Below are 18477 nucleotides of genomic sequence, written 5' to 3' on the forward strand. Positions count from 1 at the left end.
ATTGTTTGGTTGCGGTGGAGATCAGAAGCCGGTCGTGAAGGCGCCTTGTGGATGCACAGTGTGTCCGAAATTAATGCACCTTTCCCGGCGAGAGGGCGCTGCTTCTGGCCGGAGCAACAGTTTGGCGGATATTTCACGTTCATGAATGAATGAATGAATGAATGAATGAATGATCACAAACACAGTCACGTGTTAAATGACGTAAGTACTTGGATGGATATTTGATTGTAAGTATTTTCACGCTGCAACATTTATTTCAGTAACGGCATTTTTAATACATGTAGACTACAGTTATAATGTAATTCATCATCATCACTGACTTTCCATTCATTTCAGCTAAGAAATGAGCTGAGAGATAGTGAAATATACACTTTTAAATCTTGCCGAGGAAGGGATATACAGTAATGCTGAGCTCATGTCTTATCTCGTTAACTACTTAGCACTTACTTTTTCTTTTTTAACATATGCCACAACAAGCGTCCTCAAGATGATAATGTGCAAGGTACAGTGAAGACAGTCGAAGAAATGTCACTTCAAAAGACTATATAAAAGTCACAGTCACGTATAGATGCTAAACTTTGTGTAAATGTGAATAAATATGCATACAAAGCAACCAAAACAATAGATCAATTCATAGTATGTTAGAAGGTCAGCAGTAACCTGCTTGAGGTAGGAACAGTTAGTTTACCAGAATAGACAAATCATGTACATTACATATGCTGTGTGTGTATATATAAATTATGAAATTGTTTTTTTTAAATAAAGCATCAAAAGGTCGCCTGGATTCCGAAAGAATTGTTAGTGGAGACGTCTGGCAGACTGAGAAGCAAAAACTCAATCACCAATCAGGTTTTTCCACAGCTGCATTGTGGGAGCCACCCAAGAAAAGCAGCTTCTCGGTGTCCAAGTGATCAGATATTAAAAGTCAAAGAGAAGATTAAGAGGCTGAGTAGCAGCTAAAGACTAAAACGGTGTATTAAGACGTGAATTGATGGATGCTCAGATGAATACAGTAAAAAAAAAAAACAAGGGGTTCTTAAACTTTGTACTATCATTTAGGAAGTAGAAAACCGATGACAAACATGAATTGCGGCGTACAGAAAATAAAACAAAGTGAACCTAAACACACATGGGAGACGTTTCTATTGGCGAGATCAGCGGCTGAGCATCCTTCACTGACAGTTAGATTCGGCAGCCGCGCTCACTGCATTCTGGTATCTGTATCGAAGGACTTTGCTCTGGTTGGACGTTTGTCTCGCCGTAGAACGAAATGGACGAGCAAAGCAGAAGGTCAGGGTGCTGCTGGAGCTGCAGTCCTGGTAATCCTGGTTGGCGACACAAAGAAAACATGGATTAAAAAGACATGTACTGTGTTCCATGTTTGCTCAATTGCTGATGAATCAACTGTTAATTCAGACAGGCTCCTCCCACTTACATCTGCCATGATGGAGCTCAGGCTGTGTGTTACACTGTTACTCCCAGTGCTCCTTTTCTCCTCCCGCTGGGCTCCGCTGACCTCCTCCCTCTGCTTCATGAACCTGTGGTTGACGATCCTCGTTACGCTGTCGCTCCTCGATAGCGATGTCGTTGATGTCCTCACGGGAACACGCTCCAGGTTGCTTTTCATCTTCTGGCCCGACGGTGGTACCGTTTTGTCCGTCCGACCGCTCACCCTGCGGAGGAACTCGGTGACCAGACCCCCAGCAGATTTGTTGGGTGGCTTGAGGTTCTGACCTGGAGACTCACTGCGGTTTTGTCCTGCAGCGGCTCTGGGACTTGTTTGGCGGGCCAACACAAGACCAGAGTGTCTCTGATGAAATCCATTTGACATTCGATCCCGTGAGGCAGATGCGGGCGACGGGCTCAAATTAGACGATGCACCAGATGAAGACTGACTTCGGTATAATTTAGGGGACGAGGTAGAAAATTTGGGTCTCTCGGTTTTGCTTGTTAGTCTGTCCAGTGAGGTGGAGATATGACGACTGCGAGGAGATAACAAAGAGGAGTTGACCGCCCGTGAGGGACTGTTTCCCACGGTGGTGGGGCCTAGTCCTTCGGTCTGCAGGCCGACACTCACAATCTGCGGCCTCATGAGAGTGTGTGTACCGGAGCAGGCCACATCTACTACACCCTGACCCACTACTCTTGCTCTGTTCACCTCTGAGCTGCTGTGCCTCCAACTTGCCGCCATCTCTTTCATGTCGTCACTCAGGTTCGCTGAAGAGCCGACACAGAGCGTGGAAAAGGAGGTCGGCGGCGTGCACCAGGGCGACTGCGTGTCGACAGATTCTCTGTCACTTTCCGGGCTTTGCTTCAGCTGAGCCATCTGGACTCTTCGCTTCGAAGGGGGGCTGAAGTAAATACGAAGGGTTGACTTCTCTGGAGCCGTGTGGCTCCTCTCCATGGACATCCGCTCAAAGTTAAGATCAGGGAAGCTAAGCGGCATGATTAGATGGTCCCACGTCTTAACAGGGTCCTCCCGGTCTAGTTGGGCGGCCTGCTGGCTCAGATAACACCAGTCCTTCCTCTTGTATGAATGTGGAGAAAGCTGGCGCTTAAGTCGATCCCTGATGGAACTGGACATTCTGGAAACACAAGTGGAAAAACCGATGAAATTCCACCTCACAAACGTCATTGGACAAGATGGAAATGTACAAATCACTAACCTGTCAGCATCCGAGGGTCTTTCATCGATGAGAGCACACTGACAATGGAGAGGAAAAATACATTTTTACTATACATGTCAAAATAAAATAGAAGTGTCCCAAAAAGTGATGCATAATAGTCTTCACAACGTCACAACAAAACAAATGTTCGCTGACATGATTTATCAACTTTGCTTCAATAATAATATTATATATTCTTTGTAATTATGGTGTACATCATTCGATTTCGATACTAAGCAAGACATGACTTATTCTGCTGTGCCAACTATGACGAAGTGATCATTCTTCGCCGTCTTATTTTTTTCTGTGTACCGGCAAAATATCATCCTTTTTCAATATGCGTTTACACTGTACGTTCAAGCCAAATGCTTCTTGTAAAAGTGTTCCTTCAAAGCAGTCATCAGTGAAATGATCACTGCAAAGAACAGATCTGTCATCCGTTTCTTATTCTCTGCCCTGGTTTTGTCCACTGTTGTCTTTTGGAAAAGAAAACAAACTTAACAGTGTCACTCCGATTTTATGAACATCCAGCAGCAACGCAACATTTTGTGATGCCTACTATTTTGATGATAGATAACTCTGCTGGTGATGTCATTTCCGGGAATGAGGCTGAGCTGAGAGAGCTAGTTCGTCATGACTGGTAACATCCATCCGTTTTCTGTACCGCTTATCTTCACGAGGGTAGCGGGCATGCTGGAGCCTATCCCAGCTGTCTTTTGGCCAGAGGCGGGGTACATGCTGGAGTGGTGGCCAGCCAATCACAGGGCACATATAGACAAACAACCATTCACACTCACATTCATACCTATGGACAATTTGGAGTCTAACCTAGCATGTTTTTGGAATGTGGGAGGAAACCGGAGTACCCGGAGAAAACCCACGCATGCACGGGGAGAACATGCAAACTCCACACAGAGATGGCCGAGGGTGGAATCGAACCTCGGTCTCCTAATTGTGTGGCCGGCGTGCTAACCACTCCAACATTGCGCAATTTGGATTTGCCAATTAACCTAGCATGTTTTTGGAATGTGGGAGGAAAATACTAAATATTAATCACAACATCAGATTAACAGGTTATTATTAATATTAATCTATATTGCATTTTCCAATTTAAATAATAGAAAAAAGTGCAGTTTGGTGAAGTGGAACTTGGCAATTAACGGAGGATGTTTTTGGAATGTGGGAGGAAACCGGAGTCCCCGGAGAAAACCCACGCATGCACGGGGAGAACACGCAAAGGACAAGCAGCACACTTATACACATTCAATATAGCGTGTCTCTAAAACTAAAGATGTAGTTTTGAACATCAGGAGGATGTTTTCAGTCCGTTTTCATACAGCAGATTGCCTCTGAACTCCGCTGGCCTTTTTGGCCGCAGCCACTACACCAGATTAGCCCCAATACTCTGGCAGGAGTCCCTTGGTGGTGCCTGTTGAACTGTTAAGAAGGCTTCCAGCCAGACAGATCATCAACAGGACCTCCTGCTGTATTCTACAGTCCGAAAAGTGAAGAACATTCTCACCTCAGCTGCTGCCTTGTTGTGGACCACACTGGTGGTCTTGCTGTCAAGCGTTTCCTCCTGGAGCTCAGCACCAAGGCTTTGCAACAAAGCCCGCAACATAGATAAGGTTTTGACTTTAGCCTGAATCAACAAAATGGCAGAGCTTTAGCTTATACTGGAAACATTTAATGGTGAAAGTGTGTGAAACATGTTTTGGACCTTCATTTACCTCGCTCCCTTCTTGAATCCACTGGTGGAGAATCCACAGAATCTGCAAGGACAATTGCATCTTCGGCTCCCTGCAGCTGTAGACCAGGTCAGATTTAGATGTCCTTTCTTCTGGTCTCTCAGTCTCCACGGTCTCATGAAGACATTTCTGATATTTTTCTGACTTTAGGAGACCTTCACTTAACATGTCTTGATTGCAATCCCAGACCCGACTTTCCTTGAGGGGATAATTGTGGTCAGTTAGAAGCACCTCCATCCTTATGATAAAAGCTTGCAGCATGGCCTGGAGTAGTTCCAGCGCCTCATTTAAAGACCCTGGGAAGAATAACGTCTGCGTTTTGCCATTTGAGTTAAACATACCGGAGGAGGATGAGTAATGGCCAGGTTTGGATGGAGATGTCATGAACTGGATTGCTGAACTAACCACACATGCGTGATCTCTGAGAGCTACAAGAGCGGTAAAATCATTTACGGTCATTCCTTTCTGGTTGTTGTCAGGCGTTTGGTTGCTTGCGTTCTCTGACGGATCCCACTCTCCACCTACGGGACCTTCTCTTGTGACGTGACAAGAAGGAATCTGCCCTTCAGTCAGTGAAGATTTCTCGACTAAACTCTGAGCTGCCTTTTCATCCTCTTCCATTTCACGCACGGCAATTTTCAGTCTCTGACATCTTTGTTTTCTGTTCTTCCTCAAAGTGGACGGAGACAGATGTTCCTCTGAAACGTTCCGATTCCCCTCCTCATCCGCGCCTCCTTCTTTCTCTCTGAGGTCGTTCATTTCTGCACGCAGCCCACGGTTCTCCACCTCCAGCTCTACGATGCGCCGACTCAGGAGCATGGCTTCCTCTTCCACAAGTTTCAAGTGAACTTTGACCTCCGCTTCCCTGGCATGGGAGGACCTTTGTTTGCCCTCGGGTGACTGGGCGGCATCAATGTCACCGTACTGTGAATGGTACCTGGCCAGCTGCTCGTGCATGACCTCGCTCTCCGATACCAACTTGGTGAGCTTCTTGCACATGAGAGCCAATTCTTCTTTGGCAAAGTGGAGTTGGCACTTGAGGTCGTTGTCGTCCTGTGGTGAAGGAACAATTACTTGCAAGTCTGCTGTCGGGTTATTGGAATATACTCATGTACTCATGTACTCATGTACTCATGTACTCAGGTACTCAGGTACTCAGGTACTCATGCACTCATGTACTCATGTACTCAGGTACTCATGTACTCAGGTACTCATGTACTCATGTACTGCAGCCATACTTGAACAAGACATGAAAACAAACCTCAATCTGCTGAGAGAGCCTCCTCTCCGCTTTATTTGCTGCTGATCTGATGCTTCTCTTCTTCAAACAGCTCTGAGAAATGAAAAGTACAAAAAAGTACATCAAAACAACACCGGAACAGGAAAAATTCATTTAGTTTCAGAAGGTCAAATTATTATGCAAAACTGATTTCCATAAAGGGGCGGCACGGCGGTCTAGTGGTTAGCGCGCAGACCTCACAGCTAGGATGACCAGGGTTCAATTCCACCCTCGGCCATCTCTATGTGGAGTTTGCATGTTCTCCCCGTGCATGTGTGGGTTTTTTCCGGGTACTCCGGTTTCCTCCCACATTCCAAAAACATGCTAGGTTAATTAGCGACTCCAAATTGTCCATAGGTATGAATGTGAGTGTGAATGGTTGTTTGTCTATATGTGCCCTGTGATTGGCTGGCCACCAGTCCAGGGTGTACCCCGCCTCTCGCCCAAAGACCCATGTGAGGAAAAAGCGGTAGTGAATGAATGAATGAATGATTTCCATAAATCTTTGTAGAGGGGTGTCACTGTTTGAGCCTCACATGACATCACACACACACTTCAACAAGTCGGGGCAGAGGTGATTAGTGAGCCTGTCAGAACGGGTGTGCGGTCTTTAACGGTTATGGCTAACTGGCGCTAGGAGGGGGTTTAAACAATACACATAACTCTTTTTGTAGTATAAAGCGACATCAATAAATATGGCCACTCCAAATTGTCCATAGGTATGAATGTGAGTGTGAATGGTTGTTTGTCTTCGGGCGAGAGGCGGGGTACATCCTGGACTGGTGGCCAGCCAATCACAGGGCACATATAGACAAACAACCACTCACACTCACATTCATACCTATGGACAATTTGGAGTGGCCAATTAACCTAGCATGTTTTTGGAATGTGGGAGGAAACCGGAGTACCCGGAGAAAACCCACACATGCACGGGGAGAACATGCAAACTCCACACAGAGATGGCCGAGGGTGGAATTGAACCCTCGTCTCCTTGCCAGCTCATAAAGCCTTTTGACAGTCTTGTGATTAAAGGCTATACAAATAAATTTGACTTGACTTGACAAGTGCATGCCATGTAAATGAGTGACTTTATTTTGAAGTCTGAGAATGGGAGGAATCTGTCGCCTAGCAACAGACTCTTTGGTGTCCTTTGGTCACTTTGCCCTCTCACTTTGGTCTCTCTGAGTAGATGATAGTCAAAGTGTGTTAATGTCAGTCATCATTAACAGGAAATAGAACCTTGGTCGCCTTTAAGAGTCAGAAATCAATGTACTGTTATTTTCATGTGATGATTTGTTATTAAGATTTTGTTGTTGTTTCTGAGGTGCAAAATTGAACTGAAAGTTTATTTCACAGCTCACTATGACGGCACACAAACGGGCACATTCCAGGTGCAGCATGAGAGTCGCCAAGCCGTGTTTTGGGCTCCTCGATGAGGTAACTTAAGTGGATTTTCCCTGTTCGGATCAAACTAGCAGCTGTCTCCAATGAAAGGACAAGACTGAGCTCACGGCAGAGCACAAAATCCTGGATTAAAGTAAACACGTGCCACCACACCGCACCATTGCAGGCTGACCACAAGGACAAAAGAAAACTGGAAACCGACACTATGGGGGTGCTGGAAGTACAATAAAAACACATCGACTCATGGCTGTAGGTCACTCCGTCGGCATGCCAACAACCGCCTTGCTGGATGCCATAATACATGCTGATCCAGATTTAGCCCAGCTTAAATTGAAGCAGAAAAGCTAGGGTCTATTTTGGTAATCTCTCACTTGCTTTGCACCCACTACTCCCTTTTTCTGTGTCTTCTCAGCGGAGGATGTCAGCTGTGCTCTGAGTTTAAACTCCTGCATACCAGGCGGCTGCACCCCACGCAGGCACCGCGCAGCTGCTGCCCCTGCCCGCCGCTTATATCACGGTATCGTTTGACATCCTTTGGAGGAGGTGGACAGCTGGCTGGGATGGGCGCACATAGTATTTTTGATTTATCACATTTAGTTATGCAGAAATTTGCACTTCTCTGACTTTTTCCAACTCAGCCTGCAACACGTGCTTGGCCACCTCCAGCTCCTGCGTCCTCTCTCGTAGCATCTCATTCTCCCACTCCAACTGGCTGGTTTTCTTCTGCACCGCCTCCAGCTCGGTGTACAGTCGCAGAGACACACTCTTTGCAACCTGGAAGCAAAGCCAATTACAGAATATTCGAAGTATGTGGGTGAGAAAACTGACCTTGATATCATGCTCTAGGGTCCTGACCAGTTCCCCGTCAACCTGCCCGGTTTGGGCCACTCGGATGCTTCGGCGTTCGGCCTTACGAAGGCGGTACTGTAAGATGCGGCAGGTCTTGTTGGCCTGGTCCAGCTTCTGTCGCAGGTCCTGCAGCTGACAGGTCTCCTCCTCTTGGAACATGTCACGCATTTCCAGCATCTCACAGCGTAACTCCTCCACCTCATCCTGGGACGGACACCAAACAGCAGCTGATTTAGGGTGCGAAGCGGGGTATACCCCTGGACTGGGCACCAGCCAGTCACAGGACTCACACATTCAAACAACCATGCACAATTATTGACACCTACAATAATAGTCCTCACTGAGTGTCATATACTATATATTTGTTTTTAGACTATGGGAGGAAGTATTAAAGTCCAGAGCAGAAATTCCCACCTCCCTGCCACCCCCTTGACAATATGCACATACTCACTTATACTGTACTGCTAAATATTAGTACGTTACCATTATGCCCGCTGTACAAAAACCGAACAATCCAAGGTATGACCAAGATACAGTTTATTGATAATATTTTGTAACATCCAGGATTCTTCTCACTCTTTTTCAACGACAACCTTCTGGGAGGCGATACAGATGTATCAGGGCACGGACAAACAGACGAAAAAACTGTTTCTTTCCTCGAGCCATCATCTCCATCAACAAGATGTAACCATGTAATCGAGGCAACGACCCTTTGTTATTTATTATTTATTCTTTATTTATTCTTCTAATTTCTATATTTTGTACTGTCATACTGTCTTGCATTGAAAATGGAGCTGCTGCAATTTCATTCTATTATATGTAAAATGACAATAAAGGGCATTCTGATTCTGAATAACAGATACATTAATACTATATTCCCATTAAAAGGGTTTCTAATAGCCAATTTTGCATTTTCTTACTATAAAGTTAATCAGCTGAGTCCTAGTTATAATAAATAAATAAGCATTTCTGTATAGACCAACTTCAATTTTACTAATTAAAAAAAATCTCACCCTTCAACAAAGACTGACATTTAGATATTTTACGCACAATATAAAAGATACTTCTATTGTAATGAAACTTAAAGTTACTTACTCTCAGATATTCGTTCTCTGACCTCAAATCGTCTACTTCTTTGACCAGGTCGTCCGTCGTCTCTGCCATCATGAGATGCATAAAAGCCCCCGAAGAGTTGTACAAAGTCATCGCCCCTCCAGGACCAGGAGTATCCGTGGGTGGACAGCAAGTGGTCCCCGCCGGTCTGACGCACACCTTCCCGCTGTCTTTGCCGTCAGTAGTCGGGCTCCTGTAAGCTCTTCCGTCTGTCCAGTTTAATTCTTTGTCGCTGATGGGAGAGTCGCGCTTGTTGCCCTCGGAATCGGATATTTCCGAGCTGCTGTCGGAGGAGAGTTTCCCCGACAGGCACCCGGAGTCTTTGCTCAGGTCCTCGGAGGCGTTACTGGCATCCGAGAGTTTTCTTTGAGCAGCAGGGCTCCTCGGGCACTCTGTCGCCGCACTTGTTGACAGGCTTCCCGGACGTCTTGCAGCAGTTTTACCCTCTTTAGCAACACCACGGATACCTGTCGATATACTCTTTGTTTGACTGCAATTGTGGCTGTTTTCCTCTTTTTTCCTCTTTTGGATGGTTTCCTGTCGCGAGGAGGACACCTTGGATGCTTTCTGGCTCCGGGGTGCACTTTTTACGCACTTGTCTCTTTCCTTGTTCATCATGGCCAATTATCTTCTTCTTCTTCTGCAACAACAACAAAAAACACTTTCTTCACTTCAGGGCGAACATGATGATTAAATACGTGGATGGAAATCTCACTTGGCTTGGCAGAGCGACACGGACGACTACTCTTCATCAAGGCTCGAACGTTGTCATATCACATGCCATAGTGCGAGGGAAAAAAATCGGTCCAAATCGTTTCCGGTTAGTTATTTCAAAGTAAAACACATTTTACTCAATCATAGCGATTGTACAGGGGATTTTGAAGTCTTAATATCAAACTGAAACTACAACTTTTATTTGTATTACATTACACATTGCACTGCCTACTAAAATATGCTCAGCTCAGTTATAAAAATTATTATTATTATTATCAAATTGTATATCCGGTTAGCAATACATTCAATACAATTCATAACTTTGTGACAGGGAACTAAATTTATTGAAAATAATTATTGGGCCACTAAATAAATGTAACTTTTATTTGGAAAATGAAATTCTGAGTTAAATTTTCATTTAAAAACGATAACATTTCCCCCAGAAGTCACATTTGCCATTAAGATATGCCTTTATTCGTCCCTGAGTGGGGAAATTTGTAGAAATTTTATAGATTAGATTTGTACATTCAATATGTAAAAGGCAAATGTACAGTAATTTCCACTCCAATTATCTGATTTATTGTAAATTTAACATCAATATTTCACAGTTACAATAACTAATGGCAAAGTGTCAATCTTTGCGCTATGATTGGCTGACGCAGACGTCAATCATTATGTCCTTGCCACCTACTTCCGCTCATCTCCGAAGATTGAACAGTCTTCGATTGTTTATGTTACCAGCTCAGTAATTTGACATCTATTCGTAGGTATATTTCATGAAACTATATTTGCATACACACTAGTATCAAGTCCACCCTTTCCTTGACAGGGAGTGTTTTTCTAAAGTTAGCTAATGTCTCCGGTGGACGTTTTAACACAGTATTGTTCCTTGATACTTGAGCTAGCCGCACAGCCAGTTGATGTTTAAACATGGCGTGTTATGGGACAGCTGTTACCTGCTCGCTGTAACAAGCCGTCTGTATGTTTTTCAGGTTGTGTGTTTCGCTGTCTGTGATGTTCCGAAGGAGTGACGGCAGGAGGGGCGACCGTTACCTTAAACATGAATTCTAAGTAACACTGCTACTGTCTCGACTCATGATGAACAGCGAGGAGGAGTTTTACGACGCCGAGACAGGTGAGACAGACTGACAGCTGTTAAAGCATTATGTTAAAGACACCCGATACTTCACCCTGCCTTCCATTAAAAATAACAACGCTCGTTTAGTTTGACACTGTTATGTAATGAACATATGCATTTAACAATTGTGTATTGTTGTTGTTCTATTTTACAGTAGTCTACACACTGCATCTTAATGTTTAGAACTAGTGATGGTCGAGTTTGACGAGTCGTTCAAAACCCGAGATTTTTTTTCTTATCTGAAACGGGACTCGCGGTTCTTCTTTGTTAACTCGTTCACTTATCCTGCTGTGGCTAGCTACATTCAAAAGAGAAAAAAAAACAGGCAACGTGGCATTTATTGTGCAACTATTACTTTAACTTTATCACCACAAATGTATTAACTAAGTGGAAAAAGCATCAGATCTGCTCCTTGCCATAAATCGATTCTCCTTTCCACTTCCTGTTCCTGTTTGAGCCACTTGAACCTAACACTGGAAGAACGCTGGAACCCAGGCTAGGCTATGTTCACACTGCAGGTCAATTCCGATTTTTGCTGACTTTCCATGTCAGTGTGAACAGCACCATTCTGATTCTTTACAGATGTCATTCACGCCCCCATAACTCATAAATCGAATATGTAGCGATGTTACCAACTTTTTTTCATTTGAAAAATCAAGTCTGTGATTTGCTTGAATTGCGATGCTGTTCTACGGTGGTTAGTGAATCAAAATCGCTCCTTATGAAAGAATGAAAAGGCGTTTCCTCTGCTGCTCTCATCCTCCTCAGGGCTCGAGTCAGATGATTCCTTGGAAGTGAGTTTCAAGGATGCCCTGGTGTTTGACAGTAGTGATCAGATGACTGATGGCTCGACTGCTGAGCCGAATGCAGGGTGGCAGCGTAGGTGAGGAACCACACATGGCCTTTTGAGAAGTTGGTTCCAATTGTAATTACATGCGTACATTAATTGCATACATACTTACATAGAAATAAATTCGATAGTATGATCTTGTTTTTGGTTGAATTGTTTTTTTACCAGGAAAACCCTGCCTGCTGAAATGATTGCCAGGAACAATTTCAGTGTGACGAGCATACTGAAGAAATGTATTGGCATGGTGAGTCTTACACGGGTTAAAAGAAAAGGTCATAACATAAGAAATAGAAGAAAGTAATGGGCATTACACAATTCACAGTTTGCACCATATAGTAAAGCTTTTAGCCGTTCAGTCATTTGTTTTTGTGTAATGAATGTATACTGATAATAATAATAGATTAGATTTATGTTGCACCTTTTTAAAAGGTACCCAAAGCACTTCACTGGAGCCTATCCCAGTTGTCTTCAGGCGGGGTACACCTTGGACTGGTCGCCAGCCAATCACAGGGCACATATAGACAAACAACCATTCACACTCACATTCATACCTATGAGCAATTTGGAGTCACCAATTAACCTAGCATGTTTTTGGATTGTGGGAGGAAACCGGAGTACCCGGAGAAAACCCACGCATGCACGGGGAGATGGCCGAGGGTGGAATTGAACCCTGGTCTCCTAGCTGTGAGGTCTGCGTGCTAACCAGTTTGCTTTTGTTTGTTAATGTTCTTTTATTTTATGTTGCTGCAGGAGCTGTCCAAAATAGCAATGCCTGTTGTGTTTAATGAGCCACTCAGCTTCCTCCAGAGAATCTCAGAGTACATGGAACACACACACCTCATCCACAAGGCCTGTGCTTTGTCTGACTCTGTAGACCGTATGCAGGTATGACACCATGGAATGCTGTGGCTTTGTAAAACAGTATAACACTACACTTGCTGTCAAGGAGCACATTCTAGTTTTCAAACAAGTTTTAAGTGAGCGTATTGTTTTTGTGAATATCCATCCATCTATTTTCTACACGCTAACATCGTGAAAAACACCTGACATTACCCTACTATATGTATTATCACTTTCAGGCCAAAATATAGAGGCGTTACATTAGATGTAACATGTGCAGTGTGCAAGTTACAGAGCTCCAGCACTAACAACACAAACACAACTACTAATTTGTGGCACCACTAAAAGTAAATCACAGTCATGTGAGGAAAAAAGTTGATAATTTCAATACAATTCAAATTAAAACAGGTAAGGTCATTTTTTTGTATTAAAAAAGTATCAAAACGTAACAAAAATGCATCGAACCGAACCGGAACACAGAGCGTAGGTAGGATTCCAAGGTATGTAGGCATATACTCTATACTACACATACTATACTATTCTATACTATATATGTGTACATGTTATGTACAATATTTTTGTTTCTCTTTAAACAGGTTGTTGCTGCCTTTGCTGTTTCCGCTGTAGCATCTCAATGGGAAAGGACTGGAAAACCATTTAATCCTTTACTGGGGGAGACTTTTGAACTCATAAGGTATTGGGTACAGGTTTGCATTTCACATTTTTAAGGATGCATCTTGTTCATGTTAAAGGGGAACTGCACTTTTTGGGTGGGGGAATTTTGCCCATAATTCACAACCCTTCTGTGAAACATGAACACATTTTTTTCCCTTTTCTGGTAAACAAGTTATATGAGCTAGCTAGCAACGGGCGACATGGGAAATACCTATTTTGACTCTAAAACCCTCACAAAAAAAAACAAACTCCATTTATATAACAGACTTGTATATTAACCAAGCTACAGTGATATTATTATTGTAGCAGCTAACATCAAAAACTATTTTTTACCTGAGGACTGGAGCACACGTCTTGTGCTGGAAGATACAGCCATCCCGAGTAGAGCGGACATCGTAAGCGTTGTTGCTGCTGTTGTTGACAGAACTAGCATAAGCAAAGAAAAAAGTTTTGGTAGTGTTTTAAATCATCAAAATACAGCAAGATACTGCAACTATTACATATTATCATCAGTGTACGCGTTAATACACGATCACAGCATGGAAAGAACATCAAAGAGGTTTTTAGAGGTCTTCATATTCGAAATAGGTGTGTCCCAATGACAGCATTGTAAGCTAGCTGATATTAACTCGTTTTCTCGTGTTATAATGCACAGAAAAGGGAAATAAATATGTGTTTGTTTCACATAAGGATTGTGAATGATGGGCAAAATTCCCCCTAATAACTGCACTTCCCCTTTAATGACCATTGAAATGTTTGTTCTTTAAGAGAGGACGATGACTACAGATTGATCTCAGAGCAGGTGAGCCACCATCCGCCCATTAGTGCCTTCCACGCCGAGTCTCTGAAGCAAGAGTTTGCTTTTCATGGATCCATTTACCCAAAACTCAAGTTCTGGGGCAAAAGTGTTGAGGCTGAGCCCAAAGGCACCATGACGCTGGAGTTACTCAAGTGAGACTTTAATACACACCTGCATGCTGTATTGTCACTGGTTTTTCAATGTTATAACTCAGTGGTATGCATGGCAGGATGCTTTCAATCTGTTGACTTTGGTCCCAGAATGAAATGTTTGAGTTAATTGTGCACTGTAATTAAATGGGAGAAAAACCAAAACATTTCAAGATGCTGTGAATTTCTTTCAGACATAAAGAAGCCTACACGTGGACAAACCCAATGTGCTGTGTGCATAACGTCATCTTAGGAAAGCTTTGGATCGAGCAATACGGGACAGTAGAGATTGTAAACCACAGGTATGGTGACAGATATTTGGCTGTAAGATTGAAAGAATTGTAGACAGCGGACTTCTGACATTGTCATGATAACGTTAATTCAGCACGGGAGATAAGTGTGTGCTGAACTTCAAACCGTGTGGCATGTTTGGGAAAGAGCTGCACAAAGTGGAAGGTCACATACAAGACAGCAGGTAAGATGAAAACACGTTTGTCGGTTATGCACAAAATGTCTGACCGCATCTTATTTGCGTCCTCTCCTGTTGTTGACCCAGTAAGAAGAAACAGAGTGTGATCTACGGAAAGTGGACCGAGTGCATGTACAGCGTGGATCCCAAGGTTTATGAAGCACACAAGAAGTCTGACAAGAAGGCGGGTGCGGACTCAAAGAAACTGAAGCAGGTGAGCGCGGTTTGAAATCTTTGCATTCTGCTCCCAATTTAGATTAAACAATAACGAGTGGTTAGCGCACAGACCTCACAGCTAGGAGACCAGGGGTTCAATTCCACCCTCGGCCATCTCTGTGTGGAGTTTGCATGTTCTCCCCGTGCATGCATGGGTTTTCTCCGGGTACTCCGGTTTCCTCCCACATTCCAAAAACATGCTAGGTTAATTTGGCAACTCCAAATTGTCCATAGGTATGAATGTGAGTGTGAATGGTTGTTTGTCTATATGTGCCCTCCCGCGACCCTCGTGAGGAAAAGCGGTAGAAAATGATGAATGAATAACGTGCATGTGATCAAACAGGTCTGATAAATCCTACGTTTGATATTTGTCTTATCGCTCTGATGCTGTCAATTCATGTTTCTTTTTTCCCCACAATAACATGCAGTGACAATAATAGCAGATAAGGTAAAACATTGAATTTGATATCTGTAGTGCACTGCTGCTGTCGTCTAGTAACAGTTATGTCCAAAGTGTATAGTGAACGATTAGTTCATTACCAGCACTTACCCATAATGCCTTGCAATGACATGCATCATTGCAATTTGTGGCAATGCTAGTTCTGTGACCCAGCTATTTGCATTATATGTATGGTTACTATGGGAACCAGCATTGTTTTCCACATGTGACGGTGTTAAGTACCGTATTTTCCGGACAATAAGTCGCACTTTTTTTTATAGGTTGGCTGTCCCTGTGACTTATACTCCAGAGCGACTTATAAATGAAAAAACTGTTTATGTTACATAAACATTGGACACCTTTTCTGTTTATTTTTGGTGTAGCTGAATAAGCATTATGTTAGCATATCCTACACCTATTCAGCCTGTTCTCTATTCTTTTGTTGTTAGAACTTGCCTTCCAAGAGGATGTAATGTCTGTTTTGGTCAAGTAGTTCCTAAAATAAATTACCCACAAAAAATGTGGCTTATGTATGTTTTTTTCTACCCAATTATGCATTTTTGACCTTGTGCGACTTATACTCCGGAGCGACTTATATTCCATAAAATACGGTATTTATGTGTGTGTACAGGAACATAGTTGTGAAGATGAGAATGCAGTTCTAGAGACTGTCACTGTGATACCAGGAAGTGCCTTACTGTGGAGGATATCACCACGACCTGCTCACTCATTACAGGTTGGCTTGCTCGGTGCATTTTTTTTTTATACATTTGCATCATTTTTTTTTTACATTCCTCGGAGAACAATATCCGTTCATATAATATACATTTATTTGTGTGTACTCTCATACAGATGTATAACTTTACCAGCTTTGCAATGACACTAAACGAGCTGGAGCCAGGCATGGTGCAGATATTGGCACCAACTGACTGCCGGCAGAGGCCCGATATCCGAGCCATGGAGAACGGAGACATAGGTACCACGCGTTTATATCTTTGGAGTGATGTTTGCGGGCTTTTCTTCTGCGGTCTGATGTCTGTGTATTTGCAGACACAGCAAGTGCAGAGAAAGAACGTCTTGAGGAGAAGCAGAGGGTCGCACGTAGAGAGCGATCTAAGGATGAGGAGGAGTGGTCAACCAGGTATAATTGCCCCGTCTAAATTTGAAGAGCCTAAAGGTTCTGTCACATTAAGAACATGTTTGAAATGATGAAATCTAATTATCTTTATTAATGAATGCACATCTGTGGAAACACTGAGCACATTAGTATTTCTTATGCCTTTGAATTTCTTATATTGTTTTGCAAAAATACAACTAAATAACCAATATTTGATGGTATGGAATAAAGCATCCCAACAACATTTTATGCATTCCCTTTCAGGTGGTTCCAACTGGGAACAAACCCGCACACAGGAGAAAAGGACTGGCTGTACAGCGGCGGATACTTTGACAGGAACTACGCAGACTGTCCCAACATTTACTGACATATCTCTAACTGGTAGCGTTTGAACCTCGAGAAAAGATGTCGGCAACTGTGAATGACTTTGACAGGAAAGGTTCGAGTAAGTTTACTTCCTGTAGATGTTTATCATACGCCCACTGCCATCACCTTTATATGACTTGTGTTGCTGATGCTAACCATAGTCCACATAGAGTAAATGTTACACGTATTTAAAGGGATTTAAACCACACCAAGCCCCTACTCTACACCTACTGTTTTAGTTTCAGGTACTAACCTACAATGTTACTTGTCGACACACCACGTAGTGTATAGATATTGACTTGCATTCAAATATCAGGGGTTATGTAAACACATGTGCTACTTTTCTATAAACTACGAGCATTAAAAGGCTATTTTAGTCCACTCTAAACACATCAAGTGTTTTCTATGAGTTGTAGGAAACGGAAGAAAAAGCCGTTTATGCTCGAGTTTACTTGCACATTCAAATTATGTTGTTGGTGCATTTTATTGTTTTCCTCTGTATCTCAGAATATTTGGCACATCAAGCTGGTCTTTTACACCTGATAAAGCCATACAATGCTGTCTGCAAAAATACTGTAAATGTACTCCCATAGTACTTCAAAGCAAAAGGAGTCTGAGCATTTTAACTGTGACTTTTTGCCTTTAATCTTCAAACAAGAGCCATTAATTTACGACATGGTAGAGATTTGTCTTTTTTTTTTTTCTCCAACAACCAAAGCCCTGTGTTCAGAGCAGGGTCCAGACCTATGCAAAGTGATCCATCTAGTGTACCCTTCTGAAATGTGAAACATGTAAACTCACTTAATTCCTGTTGCGCTATGTGTTCTGTTTTGTCGCTGAGCACTATCGTTGTATAAAACTGCACAGTAGAAACCTCACTGTCCTATGCACATATATAATAAAGCATCCTTACATGCTCCCGGATGCTTACTTGAGTTCCAAGCACTTTCAACCCTGCAGACACTAACGGTGCAGGACTCGAATGTTAATGATGTCTATTTGAGAATGTTTATATTGTCTGTTCCATGCTCATCCCTCTTCAGTGAGATACATTCATATACAAAGCAGGTATACTAAAAAGTACAATAAAATATGGACTTAAAACCTGTCATGTTTGATTTGTCTTTTCTGTATTATCAAATCCAATTGTTAGAAAGGTATCAATGACACATTTATTGACCCATCCATTCATGTTCTATACCGCTGCATATATGCATCCCACCCTGGCAACCACCTGTTTGACCTGCTACCCTCAGGCAGGCGGTACAGGTCACACAAAACCCGGACAAACAGACTCAGGGACAGCTTCTTAAAAAATACTGCACTACTAAAACACACATCTCACTGTTATGTACAACAAGCTTCAAATGTGCAATACTGGACTTATGTGCAATAACATTCATTCATTCAGGTGAAACTCAGGTACAATATGTACAATACTACCTTTTGTTTACTGCAATTCCACATTTTGGTTACTAAAATTGTAACTGCCTTACTAAGTCTCTGAAGGACAAAAGAATGAAACAAAAGTTGTCTTTCTGTCCACTTCTGTACCCCTCATCGATGCCAAGCACGTGGTGTGGCAAAGAGAGGAAGTACTTCCGGAATTGAGGGCAACTACGGAAGCCCGGGGGGGACAGAAATGA

General features: G+C 42.9%; 2 protein-coding genes across 6 annotated transcripts; one reads left to right on the forward strand and one right to left on the reverse strand.

Moving 5' to 3' along the window:
• Positions 1-276: 276 nt before the first annotated feature.
• Positions 277-10986, reverse strand: LOC131104323 (uncharacterized). Of its 3 annotated transcripts, XM_078796558.1 has the most exons (10): positions 10730-10986; positions 9042-9693; positions 7926-8150; positions 7722-7871; positions 5676-5747; positions 4397-5467; positions 4189-4308; positions 2667-2704; positions 1436-2585; positions 277-1325 (listed from the first exon to the last, which is right to left on the reverse strand). In XM_078796558.1, the coding sequence occupies exons 2-10, from the start codon at positions 9675-9677 to the stop codon at positions 1173-1175; spliced, it is 3615 nt and encodes a 1204-aa protein (XP_078652684.1). In that variant the 5' UTR covers positions 9678-9693; positions 10730-10986; the 3' UTR covers positions 277-1172. The 3 variants fall into 3 exon arrangements, with proteins under 3 accessions (XP_078652684.1, XP_078652685.1, XP_057907356.2); XM_078796559.1 differs by lacking the exon at positions 10730-10986 and having other exon boundaries at positions 7953-8150; positions 9042-9880; XM_058051373.2 differs by lacking the exon at positions 10730-10986 and having other exon boundaries at positions 9042-9880.
• Positions 9738-17939, forward strand: LOC131104329 (oxysterol-binding protein-related protein 2-like). Of its 3 annotated transcripts, none has more exons than XM_058051385.2 (14): positions 9738-9815; positions 10766-10908; positions 11680-11794; positions 11930-12005; positions 12512-12646; positions 13198-13295; positions 14045-14227; positions 14419-14526; positions 14610-14699; positions 14781-14907; positions 15980-16084; positions 16201-16324; positions 16399-16489; positions 16730-17939. In XM_058051385.2, exons 2-14 carry the CDS (start codon positions 10869-10871, stop codon positions 16830-16832), a joined length of 1395 nt encoding a protein of 464 aa, XP_057907368.2. In that variant the 5' UTR covers positions 9738-9815; positions 10766-10868; the 3' UTR covers positions 16833-17939. The 3 variants fall into 3 exon arrangements, with proteins under 3 accessions (XP_057907368.2, XP_057907366.2, XP_057907367.2); XM_058051383.2 differs by lacking the exon at positions 9738-9815 and adding an exon at positions 10418-10540; XM_058051384.2 differs by lacking the exon at positions 9738-9815 and adding an exon at positions 10433-10536.
• The last annotated feature ends 538 nt before the right edge of the window (positions 17940-18477 follow it).

This window comes from Doryrhamphus excisus, linkage group LG15, assembly GCF_037039965.1.
Source record: "Doryrhamphus excisus strain RoL-2023G ecotype Guam linkage group LG15, RoL_Dexc_Guam_v1.1, whole genome shotgun sequence".
In the NCBI taxonomy this organism is placed as follows: domain Eukaryota; kingdom Metazoa; phylum Chordata; class Actinopteri; order Syngnathiformes; family Syngnathidae; genus Doryrhamphus; species Doryrhamphus excisus.